At 48.6% G+C, this 9,327-nt stretch overlaps 1 protein-coding gene across 1 annotated transcript; it reads right to left on the bottom strand.

Annotated features, from left to right (window-relative positions):
* Positions 1 to 808: 808 nt before the first annotated feature.
* FZD4 (frizzled class receptor 4) lies at positions 809 to 6,612 on the bottom strand. The gene is made up of 2 exons (XM_083820931.1): positions 6,225 to 6,612; positions 809 to 5,357 (listed from the first exon to the last, which is right to left on the bottom strand). Exons 1-2 carry the CDS (start codon positions 6,501 to 6,503, stop codon positions 4,029 to 4,031), a joined length of 1,608 nt encoding a protein of 535 aa, XP_083677057.1. The 5' UTR covers positions 6,504 to 6,612; the 3' UTR covers positions 809 to 4,028.
* Between the last annotated feature and the right edge of the window lie 2,715 nt (positions 6,613 to 9,327).

Here is a 9,327-nt window from a genome sequence, read left to right as displayed (position 1 = left end):
TGGGTTAAGATGGTGACTAATATTACAAGCTGTATAATTGGCGTCAAAGAAAGTGGTGAAGGACATACACAAAAACAAGGAACTCTCACCTAACTGGTGAACAGAAGTGATAAAAGAGGAATAAAAAATAAGCAGAGCATTAAAAAAGCTTATTTAAAAAAAAAAATTGGAAAAAAATGTAGATAACAGGTTGAATCTGTTCTCTGAAGGGCTAAAAATACCCTTTTTGAGTGAGCACATTTTGAGCATGTGCCTTTTCCCAAACCACTAACAGATGTTGTACCCTCAACAGGCACGTGGCTGTGCTACCCTTCCCACCACACACCCAGCATCTGGATGCTCCGTGCTTCTCTGGATGCCCTTACTCCATAATACATGGAGTAGAGGAACCTTACATAGAGCCCTGCTTTCCCCAGAAGCACTGCTACAGCAGCAGTGGACAGTTGTGTTTTTGCTTCCGTTTGGTTCTGGTGGCACACGGAGACAAGCACAAGCCCACCAGAGAACAGCCACAGCCCGCAACTGCCTCCACGTGCCCGGGGACCTGCACGCTGCCTTTGAAAGGGTTTCTTTCCACCCCATGTGCAAGCACTGAAACACGTACATACTTTCACTCTTGCCCAGTGATGTTTTGTTCTCAGCTATTTCCAGTTGGCAGAGGTGCTTTTGCAACCCACACGAGATCCAAACTGTGCTGTTTTAACCCATTCGGACCACGTGTCCTTCTGTCAGGGGAAAAAAGAGCATGCAACAGCGGTATAGCCAATTCAGGAAACAAACTCACCAAAAACATGAGGGCTGCCAGGAATACCTTCGTTATCCACAGAGGTTAAAATTTTATTTTGATATAAAAATTAAATAGCAAGTTTTTTTTTTTTTACAGTGATAAATTAGAAATTTACAGTACATACATCAGAGCAGATATATTTTCTGTACACCCCAAAATAATCAGTGTCTGTTTCCTTAGAAGCTCAGAGAAAGGAGCTAACCTGCCTGTTCAACGCAGGAGCCAGGCTTGTACCTCTCCGGCAGATGCTTCAGAAACGTGCGGTCAGAAGAGCACGCACTGGGGTGGGAGAGACGGGCAGACGGAGCTGGAGGGAGCAGGGCCTGTGCCAGGAAGGTAACCGCCGAAAGGTTTCTCGTTGTACAACCACAGCAACTGCACTTCCGAGAGAGGATTAGTCACACATTTTTTGGCTTTAAATTCATAACAACGCTGAAACGAGAGAACGGACGAGTTGCAGATACCCGCTCTCCGTGACTGCTGGGTTTTGGGCTGTCTGCTGTGACTTCCCCTTCAGGCATCCCCGGAGCAGAGCAAGGTGAATGCAGATGGATGGGTACATTCGTGGAATGGTTTTGTCACTGCAAGAGCTGGCACAGCGCCCCCTGAGAGCTTGCGAAAGATGTTCCTCCAGGGACAGCCGCTGGTGTCTCTCCCCTCCCCTATCCACAAAATCTGAGTGCCTCACACTTTAAAGTTGCTCAGCTCCCACGGGGCTACGCAGCGCTGTCCTCAACCAACTCATTTCCAGTGTCTCAAATCACCAGGGACACCCATCTGTCACAGTCCACAGTGCCTCAGTCAGAGATGGAGGGATCTGGTAACAGGAGCGCTACTTAACATTCGCTTCTGTGTACATAACACAGTTAAAAATGCTGTTTGTTGAATCAGTCAGGTCAAGCAGGAGTCGTATCAGCCAGGAGAGTATCCAGGGCGCTTCAGACTGAAGGACACTTGAGTGAACGTGACACCTTGGCACAGGCCACGGCTAGGTTACAGGACGGGGCTCATACTGTGTCCTCACCCCTTGAAAGTCAAAATACAGCTGCTGCTTGTACATCCCTTGCTGTGTCAGCCGACAGATCGCATCATGGAGAGTCTGAGCCATCTGAAGATTTCGTATTGCAGAACTCCTTGTCCACAGAGGAATAACCAGATCCAAGCACAACACTGATGGCGAGAGACTTTATAGAGAGGATCAAAAGGCTCAGCTGGTATGCAGCGCTGGCCAAGACAATGGTTGTACATCGAGCAGAATGTGTCAAGTTGTCACTTGTTCTGCTAGAGAGGGAGCCCGACCACAAAGACTGCAATTAGGGTTTGTTTGGTTGATTGTTTGTTTTTTAAAATATGCTCTAGCACATGTTTCAACATTGACATTGAAACAATTCACGCTTCTGGGACAGATTAGCGCTCACGGCCAGAGCTGGAATGAATTGTGGTTTGGGAAGCACATGGGGCACCTGTAGGAAAAGTGAGGACTGTACTAAAGCAGCGCATGTTCTCAGTTGCCCTCGAAAGTCGTGGGAGTCTGGGCACTGGGGCGACGCTCAGCAGCTGAGCAGGTTCCACACAAACAAATGAAGCAAAAGTTTAGGGTACACAGATAAAACTGAAGGTCCTTCAAAGGGACAGAGCATCGAACCAGTGTTCTCTTAAGTGCTTGTGGGCTACCACTGTTTGCATCACCTTTCTTAATAGCCAAACCAGCCCCAGACACAAGGTTCAAGCTTCCCACAAGCACGAGCCAATACCTCCACAATTAAAAGGATAAGGCAACTTGAAAGCTGCTGTGAAACATTATTCAATCAAGAAGTTGGATCTCTTCTCTTTGGATCCCTTTAGAAAGCTGACAGTGTTTCTGTCATTCCTGAGGAGTGAACGCCTGCTCGCATTCTGTATGCATCGATAACGTTAAAAAAAATATCTCCATAGCTGTCAGTGAGCAACTGGAGCCTCGTTCTGAGGCAGTCAGCTGTACTGCGATGTCATGGACTGAGAATGTTCTTTTAATTGTAACTGACACACATAATTATACAACTGATCTGTGTGAACATGAGGTTGCCAAGGAACTCAACATTTCGCTTCTCCCAGACTGGCGTCTGCAGAGATACCATCGCACCGAATGAAATATATTAAGACTTAATTGCTTCATGCAATGGGTCTCCAGAGAGCCAGATAAGTTTACTTGGAGAAAACTGACATTGTTCTGAAGAGACCCTCAACTCATTTTTCTCTTTCCTGTAGGAAGGAGCACTGTAACGTAAGACTTCATTTAAAGCTATTAAACGCAGCAGAATAAAGTAGTCAGCTGGAAATAGCAGGAGCACCTGAAGGAGTGGGAGCAGAGGCAGGGAACAATGATAAGTGATGCATAACAGCACGCACAGTTTCCAAGCTCCCACATATTCCTCTACTTCTGACAATGACCTTGAGTAAAGCTTCTTTTAAGAAAATATGAAATATTGACAGAATCATACAATACTTCAGGTTGGAAGGAACCTAGGGAGGTCCAAATTCCTGATCAAAACACTCAGTTCAGACTAGGTTACAGACAGTAAAAAGGAGACAAAATTTGTATTAGACCATCAGATGACTTAAGAGTCATCCTCACTAATACCTCACTAAATCCTTCTTAGTTTGGGTAATTCCCAAGTTTGGAAAGTCCACTTAATTATTTGTTGGAGGATCTAATCCTTGGCTGACTCGTGCAGCATACGGGAGCAACAGAATTCCCCAGGGTGTAGAGACAAAACCCTCAGCGAAGGTCTGAACTCAGAAAGAAGACAACTAATTGTGGTTCTGGGTGCTCCATCTCTGGTAACTGGACCCTAAATCAGCACCGAACTTGGACCCAGACTGCCTTTCCTCCATCAGCTGTAAGACGATGAACACAAGACAATATCCCACAGCTGTGGGCTACAGTCCCACTGCTTCTAAAGACTTCAGTATATTGCATCCTACTTTATAAAAAAAAAGGAAGATAATGTGTTTGGATATTTCACAGCTTTTAAAGCCTCCCTGGGCTTTCCTATTTTGGGCAGCATGGTTTATGGCTATTGTATTTGCAGCATGATTTTTTTGTTTGTTTGCTTATTCTTCAAGGCTTTTTTTTTCCTTCCTCAAGAGACAAGTTTTGCTACTGTCTCCCCACTCTGCTCCCAGCATTTACACTGCAATGCTTATACACAATCAGTCCTTCAGGTAAGAGCAGTCAGACCATCGGGGTGTCGTCCTTTTCTCATACCACAGTCTCGTTCCCTTTCCCAGGTTTCACCCAACCATCTGCTCTCTTCTCCCGTTTCACTTTCCCTGAGTTCACCAGTCTGTTCGAGCACTTCTGCCACGTGTGCAGAGTTTTGGCTGACCAGATCCACATACCTGAAGTGATACCCACCAGGAGGGACATGAAGATTTTGAGCATCTCCACTGCCATATTGGAATCATCGGCCGAATAGCGGAAAATGGCCCAGTTGGAGATTTCGTAGAAATAACAGGCAATGACACACGTTGCTGGGACGGTGTACAGCACTGAGAAGACACCGATTTTAACCATCAGTCTTTCCAGTTTGTCAGTTTTAGTTCCATCTTTCTGAAGATTAGACCTGATTTTAAATAAGGCCACTAACCCAGCTGCAATGAATAAAGTTCCAATAACCAGGTAGGTAAAAAGCGGAGCAACAACAAAGCCCGTCAGCGCATCCAGGTTCTGGTTCCCAACGTAGCACAGGCCAGTGAGCTCGTCTGCATCTACCAGTCTCATAATCAAAATGACAATGGTCTTCACTGCAGGGATAGCCCACGCTGCAATGTGGAAATACGAACTGTGCATTTCTATAGCTTCATGGCCCCACTTGAGTCCTGCGGCCAGAAACCACGTCAATGTCAGAATAACCCACCAGATGGAGCTAGCCATCCCGAAAAAGTACATCAGCAAGAAAATTATAGCACATCCTGTGTTCTTAAGACCTTCTTGGATAAGAACAGGTTCTGCTGCCTCTTCAAAATCACAGGATATCCTTTCCCGGCCCACAGTTAGCCTCACAATATAAGCAATGCTATAAATATTGTAGCACATGCTCAAAAATATGATTGGGCGCTCCGGGTAGGAAAATCTGGATGAATCAATCAGGAAGGTCAGGACTGTGAACGCAGTTGATATGAAGCAAAGACTAGCCCACACGGCCATCCAGATATCTGTGAATTCCTTCGCTGACCTGCTGTAGAGCCCAGCATCATAGCCACATTTGAGGACACAGTTCAGGCTCCTCTTGACCCAGATGTACTGATCGGAATTGGATCCCATGCTGTGGCACTCTTCTCCAGGCTGCAAGGATGTCTTGCTATGAAGGGGAACCTCTTCATCTCCCGGGCCCTCCATGCACATGTGGTTGTGATCGTTCTGGGGTGGGAATTTGCTGCAGTTCAGGCTGTCCGGCCAGGCAAATCCAAATTCTTTTAAAACAGGTTCACATCTTCTTTTGACAGAGAGGCACATGCCACCACAGGGACCTATGGGGATGTTAATCTTCTCTGTGCACATCGGGACGTAGACTGAACAAAGGAAGAACTGGAAGAGAGAAACAGAAATCGCAAATGCGTTAGGAGAAAATTCAACAGGTCAAAACATAACAAGTTTTCTTTTTTGCCTTTTTAGCAGTAATTTTTGGTCCTTTGCCTTAAAAAACAGGAAGCAGCATAAAACAAATAAACCAAGAACAATAAAAACTTGGGAGAAAAAACCCTAAAAATGCTGCCTTCTTTCAGTTCAAGTGTGGTCCGAAGCCAAAGCCTGAACATTTCACTCCCCAGATTAGCTCCATGCAAATTTAGCCCATCACTTTCAATAAAGCGAGTGGGATTTAGCCAGATGTAAACCTCAAGGGTGCAATTTAGGAAAAAAAAAAAAAAAAGAAAAAAAAAGTATATTTTAAAGCGGTTTAAACAAATACATATTTTTGTTCAAGGCACTGCCTGGATATGACGGCTAGCAAACAAACAGAAGAAAAGGCATTTACTGAATCACTTCGGTTTGTGATCCTCCTGGAAGAACGCGCCTCTCTTTCACCATCGGGCCACCGACGGGCTCGCACCGGCCATAAAACGCTGCCGCTCGCTCAGCTTTGGAAACACGGCGATTTTGGGGGCCTGTGGCCACACCGGGGGGGCTTCAGGGATTTGGGGACGCGGGGGTCCAAGCTGGCGGCTGCCGTGGGGGTGTCCCTGCGGGCCGGGCATGGCAGGACCCCCTTTTTTCCCCCCATGGGAAGCCCACACAGCGCTGCCTTGTGCTGCAGCCCGCTCCCTCCAGGCTTTGCAGCGGGGGAGATGGGGGAAATGTCAGCACAACGCCCAGCTCCCGGTTCTGGAGAAGGGGGTTTGGGGGGGGGATTTGGGGGGTTTGGGGAGGGTTGGGGGGGGGGGGTTTGGGACCCACCTGGAGCTGGCTGGAGCAGCCGTACTGGATGAGGGGGGTGAAGGTGGTGAGCTGCAGCTCGGCGTCCGCCTGCAGCTCGTGGCCCACCAGGTTGGGCATCTTGGTGACATTGTAGCCCAGGTTCTGGCACATGGCGATGCGGATGGCGTCGCAGCGCCGCTCCTCCTCGTCGCCGAAGCCCCGCGTCCCGCCGAGCAGCAGGGCCAGCAGCAGGGCCAGCAGCCGCCCGGCCGCCCCCCTGCCACCACCGCCACCACAGCCACCACGGCACCGTGCCATGGCCGAGACCCCCCGGCCCCCCACCTGCCCCCGGCCCCGGCTCCGGCCCCGGCCGCGCCGTGCCGCCCGGGCCGGCTCCAACGGGGAGGGGCCGGGGGCGGCTCTGCTCTTAAACCGCCGCGCCGAGAAACTGCCCAGGGGAGGGGACGGCGCCTCCCCGAGCCCCGGCCTCCTCCCAGCCTCCCGGGGCGGGCACAGCTACGGCCCCGGCCCGGGGGGAAAGTCCCGCTGGGTGCCCCCCGGAGCCCCCCGGAGCCCCTCGGCCCTGCGGAGCCTCAGAAGCGTCCCCCCCACTTCAGGCACGGCGACCCCGCTGTGAGCAGCGAGCGGCCCTGCCCTGCCTCCCCCCGGGCTTGGTGACCCGGGGCTGGGTCCCCGATGTCCCCACAGCGGTGAAGGGCGGCGACAGGGCCTGAGAGGGGCACCCCGAGGTGCCCAGGCCCAGGCTTGGTTCCCCAGGGGCAGGCTGAGCTGAGCCGTCAGCCTCCTCCCTCCTCTCCCTCCTCTCCCTCCTCTCCTTCCTCTCCCTCGCCAGGCCACAGGGCAGGTCTCTAAGCTGCCACCTTTTCTCCCAACACATCCCTCACTTGTACGTCTGGCATCTCGGACACATCTGGGTGGTGGTGGTCCTTCACGGGGAGAGAGAAACCTAGGGTGCTGCTCCAAGCACCTCCTGGTGTTGGTGTACCTCCCCTAAACACGTTCGGGTGTAGGGTTTGTGTACTTCTCCTAAACACGTACGGATGTAGGGTTTGTTTACCTCTCCTAAATACGCACAGGTGTAGGGTTTGTGTACTTCTCCTATGCACGTACGGATGTAGGGTTTATATACCTCTCCTAAACACGTGCGGATGTAGGGTTTGTGTACCTCTCCTAAGTACAGACGTAGGGTTCATGAATTTTGAGGGGAAATTGAGCAGACCTGTAGGGTGTCCCCAGGATTAAGAGCGGACACATGAGGCTCACACTTAAACACACTCAGCGTTATTTACACCTGTAATAAAATCTGGTTGGGCTGGTTGTGCCTTTAGCAAAAATATGTCATCTATTAATGAACTGTTTGTAAAGCGCTTTGAAAATGTTTGTAAAGCCCCGGTTAAACAACCTCTGGCTGGGTGCGTGTGTGTGCACAGTGTGTGACATGTGCGGGTGTCCTGAGCACGGCCATCGCCAAGAGCCGTGCATCCGTATGTGTGTGGCCATGCTGCAACGACTGGTTTTCCTCTAGCACGAGGTGTTTTAACCAAGGTTTCATGAGCACAGGTATTTACAAAGCTCTCATCACCGTGATAGTTTATAACCAGCTCCAATAAACAGCGACTGCAGTCTTACAAAATCCTTGCGAGGCAGACAAGTCGTATTATCTTAACTTTTTAAACACAGAGGCAGACAGCGCTGCAGTCCCAAGGTCGTGCAAGGAGGCTACGATGCAGTCAGCAACGCAGCCCGTATCTGGTGAGGTCCATATTTACTCATAAGCGTTGCCTTCTGTGACTAGCAGTGCTCCGCTGCTAATCTCGGTCGGCGATAATGCTGTGAATGCACACACTGTGCTGCAAACGTCCGCCAAGCTGTTCCCAGCCCCACCAAGTTTATGATCTGAATCAGATGGGGAACGGGTGCTGGGCATTCTGCAGTTCGTACAGGCAAACAATTAAAAAAAAAATAAAATAAAACTCCTATAGGAAGCTCTGCCTCCTGCTTTTTTGTTTTGGTTTGGTTTGTTCTGTTTTGGTCCAGATTATGTAGGAAAGACAACTGGAGGGAGGAGGATCACAGTGACCTTAAAACTATGAATCTTCGTCGTAGTACATGAAAAACCTTTCCATTTGCAGTCTTCTGCAGCAGTTAGGCACTGAAGCAGTGTTGACTGCTACCAGCGTAGACCTTTGCCTAATTCCCATGAAACAATTTGCCTGCTACCTTTTCGGCAAAGCCCTCTGCCAATGGACCCGGTCCTTTGACTCAGTAGAGGGACAGGGAGACATTTTAAAGCTGCAGCGGGAGACAAGTATCGTTTTAGAAAAAGAACCACCATGTGCCCCCTCCAAAAAGAAATAACTACCACTATTGCTTTTTCTTTGGGAACACAAAATAAATATTAGAAAGTGCTACGCTGCTATGTTTGCTTTGGAAAGTCTTTTAGATAATGGGAATTAGTTTTCAAAACAAGAGCACTGGCAAATCATACCAGCGGTCTGAGTTGGAAAAAATGGTAATTACCCTGCTTTGAACCTTATGCATATATTAACAGTGTTTAAATGTCACCATGATAAGCATGTACATAATAGTTTCTTTAAACAGATCAAAGTAAGAAACCTGCTGCATAGTGGGTTTATAGATTCTTAGATTTCCAGACAGTTGTGAGATCCTGGCCTGAATCCTGCACAGCACAAGCCTTGTTAGTTCCTTGTTTATTGTTTGAATTACAGTATATCTTTTTTCTTAATAAATCTGATTTTGAGGTTGCCTTCATTAAAGCATCAGCAACTACCTTTCTAAAAAGCTCTAAGCATTATTTAATGTGGCCACCAATAATTATATTGGGTTTCTAGTCTGAGTTATCTTCGGCTCTGACTTTTGTTGTATCTTTACCGGCCGGGTTGAGAAGTCATTACCAAGATTAGCCCTGTAGGTATTGTCAGACTGTGGTTAAGTCACCCCTTGGCCTTTTTGCAGTAAGCAAAATAGATCGAACTTCCCGAGTTTCTTACTGCAAGGCATCTTTTCCAATGCCTTGACCGTTCTTTTGATTTTAAAGGAACGAGATTCGACCCTGCTGTTTGGAAAGTACATTCAGCTCAAACCATCCTGCCTACCTTTA

Source organism: Anser anser, assembly GCF_964211835.1.
Source record: "Anser anser genome assembly, chromosome: 1".
NCBI lineage: Eukaryota > Metazoa > Chordata > Aves > Anseriformes > Anatidae > Anser > Anser anser.
The sequence above is the reverse complement of the archived record's forward strand: the minus strand, read 5'-3'. Positions and strand labels throughout refer to the sequence as shown.